Source organism: Lathamus discolor, chromosome 6, assembly GCF_037157495.1.
Source record: "Lathamus discolor isolate bLatDis1 chromosome 6, bLatDis1.hap1, whole genome shotgun sequence".
Taxonomy (NCBI): Eukaryota; Metazoa; Chordata; class Aves; order Psittaciformes; family Psittacidae; genus Lathamus; species Lathamus discolor.
In genome coordinates this window covers 81,811,273-81,827,946 of record NC_088889.1, presented here as the reverse complement: position 1 = coordinate 81,827,946, position 16,674 = coordinate 81,811,273, and the positions used below count along the sequence as shown (strand labels likewise).

The window sequence follows — 16,674 nt, the reverse complement described above, 5'->3', positions numbered from 1 at the left end:
TACCTATTTCACAACAGAAGTGGAACAGAATACCTGCAGCAGCTCTAGAAATCTATGCTGTGCAACTTAAGAAGCTGACAGGATAACAAAATCTTTTTATTATTGAAATAAAGGACTTGAGATTGAGTTGCCTTAAAATAGCCTTTTCTTTTTTTTTTTTTTTTTCCCATCTGGTCTTACAAAGCATTTGCATGCTTTTTTGCTCTGCCACAAAACATTTTAGAAAGCCTGCTGATATAAGGGCAACAAACACATAAGGCTTGGAAATCAAACACAAGTAGAACAAGTAAGTCACAGCTTAAGTGTGCACACAGGCCAAGATTGATGTGCAACAAAAATAGTGTGTTAAAACACAGCTGAGAATAGATTTAAACTTCTAGATAAGCATAATAAATTCTGCTTTTAAGAAGTCACGTACCGTTTTGGCTTTGTTGAGGTTTGACATTTGTATGTATCCCCTGTCATGATAACGAAGGTATACGAAGTACACTGGGAAGCAGACCCACAGATAAATACAAGGAATCCAGACCAGGACTGTGTTCTGAAAGCACTGGGTGAAGTCTGGATTTTCTGTGTGCCATGTCAAATTCCAATCCTGGGGAGAGAAAAATCCGTTAAGTTAAAGAAAAAGCAAACACAGAACTTCAGTATTAAAAAAAAAAAAAAAAAAGCACCATTACCTGTCTTATTCTGCATCCCTTCTTTTGTATTTGTTTCTACTTGTATTAAACTGGCTCCATTCTGTGATGTATCTAATTTTATTGCACTTTTTATAGTTTAGAAGCTTTAGACCTTTACAAGATGACATTGTCTATACATAGCTAGCATAACACAAATGTAATTCTGGGATCTTTAACAGCACTGATCACGATCTTTAACAGTATTAATCAAGGACTTTCATATTATCATTGCAGAAAAACAACACGACAATGCTAGTTATCTCCCATTATAACCACTGTGCATGCATGTATAAATACTCAGATACACCACATTGCCAGATTTCAGGGTGGAAACATTATCTGGCACACAGTAAAAGTGAACAGAACAAGACTGGATCAGTTCATTATTTTAACATTGTCTCATAGCTCCCAAGCTGTCTGCAGCAAACCCAGGGGAGACTTCCTGGTAATTCAGAACAACAGGGCATAGAAGGAAGTAGAAGGCTTGCCCTTGCAGCCTGTTTCTTACTCTACAGGAAAATGTAAATCAATGTAATTCAATGTTTTCCTATTTCTTTTAACACGATTTTCAAAACCAAGACAAACCACCATACATCAACCCAAAATTTACAGTAATAAAACACAATCACAATTTCCATTACTGGTACCAGGACTATTTACAATGACAGACTGTTGAGTAAAATGAACTTTCATACCATATTTATGATTGGCTTGAGTTAGGGAAATCTCCTGTAGGAGATTTTACCTTATAATTACTGATTTTGCTGTTCAATTATCACAAGGGGCACTTCCTCTCAACTGCTGTAGATTTCGAACTCTCAAAAACAATGATGCAATACAAACTTATCACTGCTGCAGATAGACTGCAATAACCAACAGCCAAAGCAGAGCTGACAGGCTTCTGTTTAAAAGCTGCACAGCCAAGAGCAGCAGTTCCATGCCCAAAGGCCCAATGTCATTTTCAGTTGCAAAGCATTTTTTCAGCCAGTTGCACAGCTTACAACCGCACAGAATACCAGTACCACTACTGGCACATAATGGTAGTCAGTAATCCTTCTCCTCTACAAAAGCCTGAGCTAGTCACAGAAATAAGTGCCATTATCCACATTTTATAGATGAGGAAACAGAAGCAAAAGGAGCTGTAGTGCATGTCCCCTCTATTCTAACATCAAAGCTGGAAATAGATCCCACTGCCATACTTTGATCCTTATTTGTCCCCATCTTCCACTGATTAAACATTTTCAATTAAACAGTCACAATAAGAGGAAAACAGATCTGAAGATAAGCAGAAAATACAACTTGTAAAAATAGCAATTTGAGGATAACCAGTCAATATTTTAGCATAGAGTAGTTTCCCCTTAAATTTGACTGTTCCATATGAAGATGTCTTGTTTGAAAAGGAAAAGAGGAAAAAAGAAAAAAAATAGAGAATAAAAAAGAAAAAACAACCTTCTTTTGAAAACATATTAATAAATGAATCTTCTTTCCCCACTGCCCTCTCAATTTCTGTCAGAATTTAGGATGCTTTCTCTGTTAGAAACAACAGACAGTATGCACAGGACAGACAGCTGTTACTTTTCTCCTCTATTTCCACAGCATTCTAAAAATACTTCTCACTTCGTACCATTTTTAATTTGCCAGTTAAAAAAGAAAAATATTAAAAAAAAAAAATCTCTGAACTTAACACAGCCAATTCAAGGAAATTAACACTGGTAGAGCATAAAAATGCCTGATTATGTTTTAATGTGTCTGCATATGGGTCAAGTAAATTGTTCCCGACGAGGCAGAGGCTGCGAGGTACTGTGGGCAATCCACATGCTTATTGAGTTCCCTGACTGGAGAACATCATCAGAAATTTCAGCTGAGTCATCCTTACATTTAGCTACTGCGCGAATGTTTTTGGCTTTCTAAGTCCCAGCTGCTCCGCTCCAGCTCAACAGCCAAGAAAAAGTCTCATGACTCTGCAGAACAGTTTACAATTCACAAATTAAGAAAGTTCATATGATTACACAAGGAAGTTGAGAGGACATAATCAGCTTTACAACAAACAAGAACACTGACATTTCATTGAGGGCTTTTTGGGTTGTTTTTTGTTTGGTTGGTTGGATTTTGTTTTTTGAAGATCTACACACTGCTTAAGAAAATTTCTATCTCCTTTTTCAGTGTTTTTAAATGCTTGCTGTAAAATGAGTCAGGCAATTACCAGGAAGGACAAAGCGGGTAATGCACATGTCACTGCCACGTGGCTAAATAAAAGAAAGAAGTGCTATATGCATGACTGCTATGCATATTGGCTGGAGGATATTCTAAAAACATGTGCAGTCTTTCATTTCACTTTTATATTTGCATGTTTTTGCACAAAAGACAAGGGGGTACATTAGGACAACAGGGTGGTTTGGAGTAAGATTACTGCTAGAATTTAACAGCTGCAGCAAGATGAGTGTATCTTCTTTCACATTTTTCCAGGATTTGATCCAGAGGCTGCTGATATCAAATAGGAACTTGCTTAGGCTTAAATACACTATCATTCTCTGTACACCAGAAATGGCTACACATAGGTGAGGTGCAGAAGCCCCTTCCATTTCACATTCATTTCAGATGACAAAAGATGAGGAAAACATGCATAAAAAGACAGACATGGTGGCATTTTTTCCTGCCAATTCCCTAGGTGAACCTCTCTCAGGCTACGTCCATACAAGGCAGTTAGCACAGGCAGGAACAGAGCTGTAGACCAAATACTTCCTGCTGAGCACCTGATGCCCTCACAAGATGCCTTTCACCCAGGTTCAGACAATAGGAGTTGCAGGCTGTCCCGCAGGCTGACCAGCCTGTCCATCAGCCTCTGGGAGCAAGCTTCCCAGTTAATGCCTGTCCAAAAGGCACTCAGGCCACTCCTGAGTGAACCAACAAGCAGGGCAGGGAACTGTCTGGAAATCACATAAGAATCAGGCTACCAGCCTGAACTGAGATGTTAATGCCTTCACAGTGCACAAAGTCAAGACCACATCAATCCGTTACAAAAGAAGGGCACACCCTAAGTCCTGTATGGAGGATACCATAACTTCATGAGGTTCGATCATGGCTGGAAAGCATGCCACTCAGCATGAAACCAACATGCACTTCTATTCAAATCACAATGTTCAGTTGAACAAGTATAGACTAACTCTTCTAGTTTAAAGTATGTGCTTCTCCTTTGCTTTATAAAAACCCAATCTCAGAGGTTTTTTCCCAGCACAAACCAGTATTCTTTATGGACCAACACAGAAACAGTCACTGAGGCAGACCCTTGTATTTAACTGACATTAATTAGCAATTTAATGACTTCTTTCTAATTTGAGTTTTAGAAACACTGTTTTGGAAGTTCTATGAAAGCACCAAGTTGCCCCATTTTCACGTCTTAAATAGCAATTTTCACCCTGACTGATCGGCTAACCCTTCTACTTCGCAAGAGCACATCAACTGACAAGATATCCAAGTGTCCACTGAAAGCCTACACAAACTAGCAGCCTCCTGCCATGAGGGAGGAGGAAAAAAGGGGTCAGGTTTATAGCTATTAAGACTGTATAATCTAGAAGCAACCTTTAATTTAAACAATGACTGCAGGAACCCGCAGGAGAAGAATCCTTGTGTGACCCTTTTTTCCTTTCTTGGCAGATGCTGGGAGACAAAAGATCTGCTGTTGGCTTCATTTTATACTTGTTCAAAAGAACCACATCTCAACAGATGTTACATAGTTTCAGGTTGGGTTTTCTTTTTTCCCTTTTAAGATCTATGGAAAATTTTAAAGTTTCCTAGAATAGCAAATGGGTATTTTTAAATTTAGCTGACCTATTTCTCAGTTTTCATTTCCATCACCAGCACTGCGGCTGAAAAATATACCAGTCCACAGTTTTTGTGCCCAACAGCACATTTTCTTCTATGGCAAAAAACCCTTTCTATCACACTTGAAGTGAAACCTTCTATCTCCGAGAGTGCAAAAAATGCTTGGCGTTCCCCAGAATCATGGGGATCGATTCACATGGAAACCACTTATTTAACAGTTCATAAACCCAAGGAAAATAAAGAACTATATTAAATTTCTGTCTAAAAATTCAGGAACAGGCAAGATAAAAATATTGGCAGGGGTGCAAGACAAAAGTCACAACACAGAAGATCAGTTATTCTGCCTCTGCTCAGGGAAGGAAGACTACAGAGAAACTCTATGCCTCCAGTGTGCCCCATCTGAGGAATAATGACAGTATTTGACCCTGTACAGGACCTCGCTAGCTGCCCCTCCTCTGGCAGCCAGGAAAGGCTGTTAAGTGAGCGGCCAGCAGCCTCCTGTTCTCACATCAATAACCCTATCTGACCCACAGCACATTTTAAAATTCTCAGTGGCAGAACAGGAGAGACCAAATTCACTCAGTTTCCTGCCTGCTGTGCACAAGTGTGCTAGAAATACAGGCTGCCAAACCCATTGTTCAATCCACCTGCATAAACCAGCTGTGACTGAAAAGTGATTTAAATATTTACCACACACCTACATGAAAAATGAAATCACAAAACCACACTGGAATCTTAATATCATGGTTGACACTCCTTCAAATGGAGTTTTACATTGACATTGGTGTGTACCTACTACTTCAGTATCTCCCACAGAAGAAGCACCTCCTTTGTAACACCAAGACATCATAGAATGGTTTGGGTCAAAAGGGACCTTAACGATCACCTAGGTCCAGCCCCTCTGCCATGGACAGTGACACCTTCCACCAGACCATTTTCCTCAAAGCCTCATCCAACCTGGCCTCATACGGTTTCTCAATCTTATTTTCCTAACAGTAAAAACCATTTTGTGTTTAATGCAATGCTTACATTTAGTACAACACAAGTAATTAGCTCTCTCAAGCGCTAACACTGAAACTGAAGCTGACAACGTTCATTATAACAGTATTGTCACTTTCTCAAAGCCATAGGAAGTCTCGCAATCTGGCAGCTCTAGATATATTAAAAAAAATCCCCAGCACAACACCTATAAACCCAGGAACTGTTTCAATCATTCTCCCTCAGATGCCACAAAGCCATCGGCCTTTAGCCTACACTATCTAGAACAGCAAATTTCCTCCCTGCCTATTCCCAGATCAGAGATTAGCCTGATGTGGCTGAGCCTACAGCCCCAGAAAAGCTAGTAGCATGAGTGGACAACAGGGGATGAGGGTGCAGAAAAGGACTTATCTCTTTAGGGCTGCTTTAAAGGAACCCTGACCTTATTCGAAAGGTCCCCTATACCACCATTATTTACCAAAAATAATAGTAAAAATAGTGACACTGTTGACCACACTGAGAATTAAGGAAAGCAATGGGTAACAAAGTGATCCAGATTTTGCAGTAGGATAGGAGGTCTGTTTTCAAGTAATGAATTTAAAAAAGCTCTCCAAGTTATTCAGTTTGTCAAGTTTTATTCAATTTAGCTTTAGAAATTTTGAAGTCAGACTGAAATAATGTTCTCAAAACACTGTAAATATAGTGTCTTGATTATATCATTCACATTGCAGATCATGAAACATGTACTGGATCTCACCATTTCTCTAAGAGCATATTTAGAATAGAGCCTAGGACAAGCACAACCATACACCATCTTCACCAGTATAACCTTTGCCCTGCTGCACCTGCTGTTCACATTAACCCACAGGAGGTGACAGGTTGGTAAAACAAACAACAGATACTCACACAAGAAAAATCCTCCAGAACTCCCCAGAACTGCAGCAGAAACACCCACACCTGCAGCTCTCCTGTCTGCTCAGCAATACTCACAGGAACAAGAACAGACAATAACATCCCTGACAGGGCCAAACAAGGTGCTGAGGTGTATGACACTACAAAAAAAAAACCCTTTCTATTGACATGTTTATTATTCACTTAAAAATACTATGCCACTTATATTGAAACTATTTTGGAAAAAATACTACTTGCATTAAAGGTTCCAACGGTTGCAGTATCAATGCCAGATGAAGTAGCATAATATACATATGCAAACATACCTTAGCTAACATTTATTTCCTCTAGCTTTTTTCTTAATAAACAGTGAGTTTCCCAAAATGCACAGATCTCTCCTGTGACACAATGTAGTTGCTGTTCTTGCAATTGAATTTAGTGCAGTGTGCAAGTAAAATGGTACCTTCGCTGTGATGCACAAAATGTGAGCTCATGCTGCATTTAAATAAAGCTTCCAATAAACTACCATTCCTTTGAAGACCTGTACTAACTACATTAAATTAACGGTTTACCAGTTTATTGTATCATCTAAGGGTGTACTGTGCAAACAGGAAGTAGCCGAAAAATTTAAAACACTTGAACAGATTTTACAATAGTATCTTTCCAACAGCTACTTTCTACAAAGAAGAAAAAAAAAAAAGCAGCCAGGAGGGATTTTTTATTTTTAGAACTCACAAAACCAAAATTCTACTAAAAAGTAAAAGCCACACAATGAAATATTTGATCTTATTCTCAGGCCCCCACAGACTCTAAAAACTACTTCTGCAAGGAGAAATGACAAAATTATGCTCCTGCACAGAACGCTACCACTTACCACAAGCAGTAGAAGAAATGAAGCATGCCAGACCGCTGATTTGGGAAGAGACTTCGGGACTTTCCTTCATGTTCACATCTGAGGATGGGTGCTAATATCTCCACAAAGTTATCAGACATTTATTAACGCAAATAAGAGCCCAATTAGATAAGTAAGTTTGTGAGGTTTTGTTTTTCTACTGGCATGAAGGCAAACTGAGAAATACTAATGGTAATTATCACATTAGGATGCAAGAATTAGATTCAGATCTCCGATTCCAATGGAGATCACGTTCATCCACTGAAAAAACAACATTGTCACAAGATGACACTGTTAGAGCAAGAGAGGGAGCATTAAAAAATAAAAATAAAAAAAAAATAAAAATCACATAATAAACAGGGGTCCTAAAATTTTTAAATCATTTCTATAAAGACAGCGGGGGAAATCTCATTGTTTCCTGTGACAGATAAACACCCTTTATTTCTCATAATGTCTTCTATTAGAAATGGTTTTAGCAAGATGAAGTTCTCAACAGTAATGACTTGCGAAATACAGATTTGACTAGTTAAGTCAGCCAAGAAAAGAGCTCTACCTTCCAATGCCTGTTCCTGAACTTAAATCAGGCCTCTGCACCTCCTTGCCCAAAACCCAAACATCACTATTTCCTAATATTCACAGAGGGATGAAATCCCTGGTTATAGACAGCACAGCATCAGCTGGAACTGTATGTAAAATGACAAGAAGGAAAAAACAAAAACCAAAACCAACCTTTTGCTTTTGTTTTCCTTTAGCTTAAAATAAGAAGCTGGTGCTGACAAGTTATCAGAGAAGGGTAAATTCCACCTGCAGCTGTGGAATTTGCAAGAGCTGATCTTTGTAATCCAAGAACCCAAAAGCCACTGAATTATGGCTATTTGTGTCAGGGAAACATATGACAGATTACATCAGCATTCACAGAAGTAAAATGGTTAGCCTTTTTCTACAGACATAGTATTTCCAGACCCCGCAAGTACCATGACACATTTGCCACATGACAATAAAATAATTACCATTCAGTTTCAGAATCAAAAGGATAGGTCTTACCCATCTGTAAAATTTTTCATTGAAATGACTCTTACTTACAAGAATACGTGAAAAAGATTCCTGCTCTCATCTCCTTTTTGCACCAAAACCAGAACTTTTGCTTAATAATAATGCAGCAGCCAGTATATCCAGTTCAAATCACCGTGAGAATTTTGAATACACCTGGGTAATAACCTTAACAAAGGGCCTAAGATAACAGCTTACATTGGCATAAACTGTATCCAAAGGTACCACAGATGCAGAGTGAGAAAACAGTAATGCATGGAATTCTGACTCTATTAAAAGTAAGCAAAAGGTCAGTACCCGGCAGTAGGCTTTTTAGAGATGTGACCCAGAATGACTTCAGTGCAACCCGGGTTAACCTTCACTTAGTCCCAGTATAGCACAGCGTCTCAATGCAAACTGCAATGTAACTGCATGGAACAGCACAAGTTATCCAGGTGTTCTGCTGGGGATTTTTCCTAATTTAACTTTTCTGAGCAACCTTGAACTGACAGCTGTAGAATGCCAGCTCATCTGTTAAGAAAATCCTCATCCACAATACAATGTCAGGCTTAATTTTCCTGTATTTCCCCTAAATTGATCTATTCTGGACTAAGAGAGATAAGCTTTATTTCTAACAGAAGTTTAATTTTTATGCAAATTCAGACCAACAGAAATGCTTTACAGGTTTAAAGAAGAGAAAGCTGACAGATAAGCTTCTAGCTTTCATTACTAAAAATGCCAACAATCACCAAGCCAGGAGACTCAGACAATCAGCTGTTTATTACAATGCTTATTACAATCTTGTGTAAAGGTTTTTCTGTTTAACTATTTTCTGCTGCTGCCCCTTCTCTATTCCAAACGCTGTCCACATATTACCTTCCTGTGGCAGCAAGTGTAAGTGGTTTTCTGATGTGCACATTCTTAAATTCTGATCACAAATTAATTCATAAACTTAGTACTTTTACAACTGAAGGAAGAGTCTAAATTCATAATTTTTATCAAGCTCACTCAGCACCACCTTCGGCACCTCAGTCCCTCCCTAGCTCTGCCACAAGCACACTGAAAAAGCACCGTTTTACAGTGCAAAAAGCTGCAGGATTCCAAGACACATGCTAATTTACTGCTTGTCTGATGCATGAAAGCATAAGCCATGAACCTTCAGAACACGAAATTACTTCTTACATAAAAAGTCTGGTTTTCCTTCAGAAGTCTATTTCAGGAAAACTATCAGTGTCCTGGTGTTCTCATGAGTAGTATACCCACAGCAGATGTTTACGTCACACAATATCACTTCACAACTGTCAGCTAATCATTATTATAATTAATTATACTTAATTCATTTATTAAAGAACATTAATGGATTTTCTCCTTGATAACATCCTATCAAGCCACATTGTAGTCTTAGAAGATCCTAACATGTCTGCAAACACCTGAGAGAGGCTGGTAGATCTCCCCTATATACAATGTCAACCCAAATACAAAGCATAATATATTGCGACAAACACTCAAGAAAATGCATTTATTGAAGCAGGCAAAACATTCCTGAAAGCCTTACAACTCTACACAACAGCAAGAAAAGCAGAGCTCAATCCCACCAAATCGATCCCTGGATTTTGTGTGTGAGGCTTTGCCTCAGCTTTTCTCATCCATTCTGTTTATGTCCTGTAGTTTGGTTCCATATGAAGAAGCGCTATACTTAGAACAGTATGTGGATACAATTTCTTTACTAACAGAGAAGAGACTCCACAAATGCTTTCTGCACCAACAGGAAAGAAAGAGGTCTGGGTTTACACAGGCAGATACAGCCTGGATCATTAAAGGACTCTATAGCTTTCAAAACAAAACAAAGGAGATTAAAACTTGTTTTTCTCCTAGAAGTAAATAGAATTACTTGATTTCAATCCTTCCTCACCAACCAAAAGTCCAACTAGAAAAATGGAGGGGGGGGGGAGGGGGGGAGGGAGGGAGGGGTAATCTTCACTAAGTTCCCAATGAGTTAAAGAAGAATTAACATCTAGCAAAATTAATTTTAAAAAGCACATCTTTGCCTGTGAAGGACATGATAGGAGTTTACACACATATCAGCCATTTCTCTCACATTCCCACAAGTATAAGCAAAAACCTCAAAATTTCAGATTCTATTTGATTTACCAGCATCTTCTAATGGACACACAACTAAGACTTCCTGTAACTCCTGGCAGAGCACTGGGGGAGGGACTGTCGGGAGCTGTTTATGCAAGTGTAAACTCACTTTTTCATTCATATCTACTACTTCTTTTTCATAAAAGTCATATTGGGGGATACCTTGAAAACTCTATCACAAAAACTCTTATCCTCTTCCTTTAGCAACTTCAAACATAAGACTTCTCTAAACACGATACTACATAGTTTACAAGCTCTGAAAAACTGTAACTACCCAACATTTTACTCCAAAGAAAGGAACACCAACACACTATTTCAAAATTAAACTCTACTGAAACCATTGTGTGAATATGCATATATCCAGACAGCTAGGTCAGCAGGCCAAAGTGTACGGCATGTTCTACGTCTGCCTTGGTGCTTATCCTGCTCACCTAGAATGACTGAGTTCTTCAACCCACTTCACTTTTTTTGCCTGCTGGTACTGAAGCCAGGGAGACTGCACTCACGCACTAGTGACACCCAAGGCAAACATACCTCAGCATGTCAGGTCACAAGAGTTTTCAAGTCTAAACAGGCGCTTCAAAGTCACTGCACTGAAATGAGAGTAGTGCAAACCCACTAGCTTTTTTTAAAACTTTTACTGTCATCAACAGCTATTAGTAAATAGTAACTTTATCTTATGTAGCTGTACCTTTGTGCTATGGATGGGATACTCATTCTAAGATACTCAGCAATGCTCAAGAGAGCAAGGACTAAACAGTACCCTTCCAAAAAGGGAGTCTGGTTCAAGGAAGTAAGAAACAGGTAAGTTCTGTAAGCAAATCTGACTGCAGTGAAGTTAATATGCTGAGAGGGGGCACAGAGATAGATTAAATGGAGGGAGTAAGGCGTGCAGGTGACAGCAAGCTTGCTTGTGCTGTTGACCTTTCAGATTAAGTATTAAATAAAACCAACTCTCAGACAAGAACTTTCAACATTAACATTCCTTGGGTGTGCAAAGAATCAAAATCCTGGGCAGCAAGGCTTAAGAAGATTAGCATATGGTCTTTCAGGGTTCATTAGGTCCTTTCAACCTGCAAAGTCTCCCCCACAATTTAAAACTGAGCTGCCTCAAACTCAGCACCACCCTTCACCAAAAACACATCTCTTCCTTGAAGCAGTCTGCCAGTGCTAAGAAATCCCACAGCTCCACTAGCAAGCACCAACCAAAACAGCTGATGCAGCCATAAAGCTCACCACAAGAACGCAACAACACATGCCACCGCATATCTAGCCATCACCCAGCTCTGAGAAGCGGAAGAGTGCAGTCCACAAGACAGGAAGATAGTAGCACACAGTACCACAGAGGTGGTATCTAGAAGCCCAGTGAAACACTGCACGTACATAGGCATTTCCTGAAACTCCATTACAACTTCAGCTTCAAGTAGCAACCACAATGGAAACACCAGAAAACAAAGCAGCCAGAGCATCCATAAGGACCAAGACTAGCATTACTACTCTCCCACTATTAGGAACAATGCAACAAAGTGCTGCTCATGAGGACAAGCTCTCCAAGGAAGAGGAGTTTTCCAAAGCCACCTTACACCAACTGGAATACACAATTGTTCTTTTTCAGGATTAGAAGAACCCAAAACTCAAATAACCACATCCAGAGGATCTTTAGCTGGAAGAAACAAAAAGCAGACTCCACATGACTCAGAGAAGGATGACAAATTACAAAGTCATCTATGCTCTTGGGAATCAATGCATCTAGTGAAAAAAATTGTGGTGTAGTTATGACCCAGGAGAAACAGCTATACAAGAATAGTGACTTCACAATGAAAGAATCTGGCATCAGAAATCCTATGTAAACTAGTTGCTTCCAACATCCTAAGCGTAGATCTTGTTTCTACCTGATGTTTCAATCCCACAAGAATTGGAAACTCTTTCCCAGAAGCTTTCCCATACACTGAGTTCTGACACATGTATTCCCTAAAGCTCTTCAAAAAGAAAATGTCTCATTCTAGGAAAGGGAAACATTTGATGACAACCTGTAATTTAACCCACTCTGAGAAACATGAAAATTAGCTTAAAAGATGCATGAACACAAGCAATGTAATAGGAGGTGAGAGTCACTTTGGAACAGCTGGAAAAGATAATATCTTGAAGTCTTCATGATTTTTAAAATATTTGCTGAGTAATATGTTAATAGTTCTTGAGACAAACAGTAAACAATGTGTTGAGACATCCAATTTTATTTTACTCATAAGGCTGTTCATTAGCTCAATGCTGGTTTTGGCAAATATCCGATGAATACATGAGTTCTTTGAACAGTCTACAAAAATCCCCATTCCCCTCTTAGCCCTACATTGGCCTCAGTAGCTCTCACCCCACATTCTGCCCCCCCCCCGCAACTTCCAGCTCTCTGTCCTCCTTTCCTCCACAAAACCTCTTCTTCCATACAACCCATTTCCTCACAAGGATTTTCACTGCCTTCCTGCCCTCCCAGAGGCCTCACTGCTGCTAGCACCTGTGTGCTTCTGCAAAGGAACACCTTGTCTCAGCTGAGCAAGACTCACTCTGCAACGTTTCCACACCACCTTCCTTTACACAGCTGGTTTTCAGTTCACCCACAACAGGCTGCACTCACCACTCTACGTTAAGGAAGAGCAAAAATATCGCTATGCAAACACGCGATATAGCTGCTAACCCGCAGAAAGTGAATCTTTGGCATCCTTCCCAAGACAGCACGGCACTTCAGTACGATGGCAGCAGCCAGTCACCGTTATTACTCGCACAGCCCTGAGTAATGCAGACGAACAGCCAAACGCGGGTCACTCGGGAACTCGTTTCGCGTCTCCCAGGCAAACGGTCACTAACCCGTCCCTCCCTACAAGCATTTTATTTCCCTGCCGGAAACCCCGCACACGAGGCACACCGGGTCCCACTCTGCGACTCGGGAGCGGGAACACCGAACACAGACGGAGACCCGCGAGCCCCCAGCCACGGCCCTGCCCCTCCAGGCAAGCCCGAGGCCGCTTCACGCCGGCATATCACGCACGCACCGCTGGAGCCAAAGGGGCTGGCGCACGGCCGGGGCGCGAAGCAGACCCCCCAGCTCTGCCTACGGTGAGCGCCAGCATGGGAGGCTCCGGCTTTCCCCCAGCCAGAGGCAGCTTCTTCGAGCTCTGCCCGGGGCCAACGGCCAGCCACCATCCCTGTCCCACCCGGTTCCCCACCATCCCTCAGTGCCGGCACTGACAGCAGCCGCCGCCGCCGCCCCCGAGCCGAGACCCCGCAACCCCATCCCACCGCTCACCCAGAAGGGCTCGTAGGCGTCCACACTGCAGAAGCTCTCGATCCCCATGGGGCGCGGAGAAGCGACCGCAGGCTCCCGCGGCAGCGCGGCGCTTCCCCCTCCTCGCTTCTCCGTGCCCGGGCGGAGACGGGCCGGCACCACCAACACAGCGCTCTGATTGGCTCCGCGGTCACGGCGATGCAGAGCCACGGCGCCGCCACCGCCCGCGCTGCGCAGCCCCGCCTCGGCGGGGGCGGGGGGAAGCGGCTCGGAGCTGTGCACCCCAGCCCAGCCCGGCGGCGGCGTGCCGTGGGGCGCGCATCGTCTGCGCACCCGCGGTGGTCCGTGCCCCAACCCGGGGCGAGGACGGGTCCCGAGGCTGGGAGCTCGGCCGAAGCCCAACACGTATTCGGCTCAGGACACCCCGCGCCGCAGCCAGCCTCGCCGGGGCGGAAGCATTGCCCCCCTTGTTGCACCCCCGCCTCGCCTCCCTCCAGCAGCCTTCCGGATCGCGCACCTCCCACCCGCCCCGGCGGTCGCGGCTGCCCGCAGGCACCACTGCGCCCCCTTCTCCGGGCACCAGATACATGGACCCCACACATACCCCATGGAAAAGCACTGCGAGCCAGAGCCTTCCTCAGGGAAGGACACAGTGAAAGCCCTCACTGACCTTCAAAATACTTTACGTCTCAACGTGAAGCAGTTAAACTGGTTTCAAAGCCCTGAACTACTTCGAGTTGACTAGCATGAACTGAACCTAAACGGCTTCATCCACAACCAACTTTGCACCAAACTATATACTGCTTCAAATAACTGCACAGCCCCCAAGGCTGTGTTTGGCTCTGTCTCACGGTGCACTCTTCACATCCAATTTAAAATGCATCGGTTAAGCCCACAGACGGCATCCATGTTCAGCTGACTATCTGACACACCAGAAAACACCAGCTGGAGCATATATGGCACATACGCCAGAATGGCGTCACACCCTGCAGGAAAGAGCAGGGTGGTTACATGCTACCCTACATAAAAACATCTGAAACCTTTAATTATATGAGCAACACAGAGAATCTCAATTTAAAGTGTTCTTTTGCATCCAGAGCAATTATGGTAACGGACAAACTTGTCAGAAGAGACAAAGCTGTCAGGAGAGAGACAGGTCTTGTTTGTCTAATGTGTAACTAAAATGCAAGAATCATATACAAAGATAATATCACAGGTTGCTGCTTTACTGGCCTGCATGCCTTCACTGTAGTTTTGGAGCTGTGCTGGTGGCTGGCTGTGGTCATGCTGTTCATTCAACTGCAGCAATACTGATCTGTGCCCCTGGATCTCTCATTTCCAGGGTGTCAGGTTGAGGAGCAGCAGCAATGTTCAGCCTCCACCAAGGCCCTGTATGCCTTGATGAGCTGAGCAGAATCATCACAGAAAGATCAAACCAGATTCAGTGTTTGAAGTGAAGAAGCTCGTATCAGTTTAACCCATACCTTAGTTCATACCGCGTTAAAATCTTTATGGTACTGTAAGAGAACAGCTAAATGTTGACATCTGATTCCCCTTACCTTTATTAAGAATATTTGTCCTGGTTTGTGCATTCATCTTTAAATTCATCTTAAAATCATAGTAAATACCTTGGGTTGCTTTTTGATGTCTCAATGCTATCACACCTGTTGTAAAAGTTACATCGCAGCCTCCCACATGTGTTACCCTACTGCCCCTTGGCTATAAGGAATACTTTTTTATCCTGGCTACTCTGCATCACATATGAATAATAGTAACTCTGACAAATAATACAAGCTACCCCACCATTGCTTGTATTATTTAGTAGCCCTGTAGGAAGAGCTTCTCCTTTTTAATAGCATTATTAATACACAGTAAACCAGAAAAAAAAATGCAGCCTCTAAGAGCTTACACTTCTACACGTACTCTGTGTGCAACAACAGAATATACACTTACAGCTGAAATGATACAGCAGAAAAATTAATACAGGTTGGAAAACAGCAACAACAGCTAGAAGTTAGGAGTAATAGAACAGTGACCTACAACAACATGGAGAACTTTGGAAGGATACAGACAAAAATGCTTTGACTGTGAAAACTTGTTGCATGTCAGGTAAGCAGTCCTTCATCACCAGTTGCACTGGGGAGCTGGGCAGCAGACTTGGGAAAGGCAGAGGCACGTACTGCTGCTGACTCACTGCAAGTTCATGCTGTGTTAAAGAACAGATTAACTTCACCATTCCTTCTAAAGGCTTTTTTCATTAATTTTATTTATTGTCCCCTCTTAGATTCCTTGGAAGCTCATAACATAAATATTTGCTTTGAGAGGAAATGTAAAAAACCCCAACCAAATAAAAATAAATCCCAACAAACAAACCCCACCCCACAGTTCAAGGCTTAAGTGGTTTACTGCTTAAGACTCACATTTTCCTTCAAGCCCAAGCAGGCTGCTCCAACTAGACCATGACAAACCCCGTTTGTTCATCCACATTGTCTGCATTTCCTTTGGGAAACTCTTCATACTTCCACAAATAAACACTGTCGACTCACCCCGGCAACGTGAAGCACATGCATGCCTCCAGTCACACCGGGGATTCTCACACACTTGCGAAACACGAGTATTCAGTTACATTTTGGCAGGTTTTTTTAATTAAAAACTCCTCTTTGGTGACTCCTTTTAATTAGAAGTTCATCTTTCAGAGACCCGATGCAAAACTCCTCTGCCATACATCAGGGAGAAACACACACTCATTCTCCAGATTTCACTTTTGTCCTTTCTCATTCCTTTTTAGTGGTTTGTTGCGTTTTACTTTGTTTTCCTCCAAATAAAGCACATTGACGCCTGTGATTATAGAGAGGAAAAAGTACCACAACCCTCAAAACACCGCCCGCTCCCCCCTCCCCGGCTGACAGGACTGAACCGCAGGCAGGACACCGAACGATAACTCCACCTACAGCGCACAGGCA

At 42.0% G+C, this 16,674-nt stretch overlaps 1 protein-coding gene across 3 annotated transcripts in view; it reads right to left on the bottom strand.

The window, feature by feature from the left end:
- Positions 1–14,097, bottom strand: part of ABCC1 (ATP binding cassette subfamily C member 1 (ABCC1 blood group)) — a 56,061-nt gene extending 41,964 nt beyond the window's left edge. The window contains exons 1-2 of one of the 3 annotated variants that reach the window (XM_065684194.1): positions 13,733–14,097; positions 419–595 (exon numbers count right to left, since the gene is read on the bottom strand). In XM_065684194.1, coding sequence (XP_065540266.1) covers positions 419–595; positions 13,733–13,780 — 225 coding nt within the window. In that variant the 5' untranslated portion in view covers positions 13,781–14,097. Of the gene's footprint in view, positions 1–418; positions 596–13,123; positions 13,163–13,732 lie in introns of those variants that run through there. The other 2 variants (XM_065684193.1, XM_065684192.1) reach the window with 2 other exon arrangements.
- Positions 14,098–16,674: the final 2,577 nt, after the last annotated feature.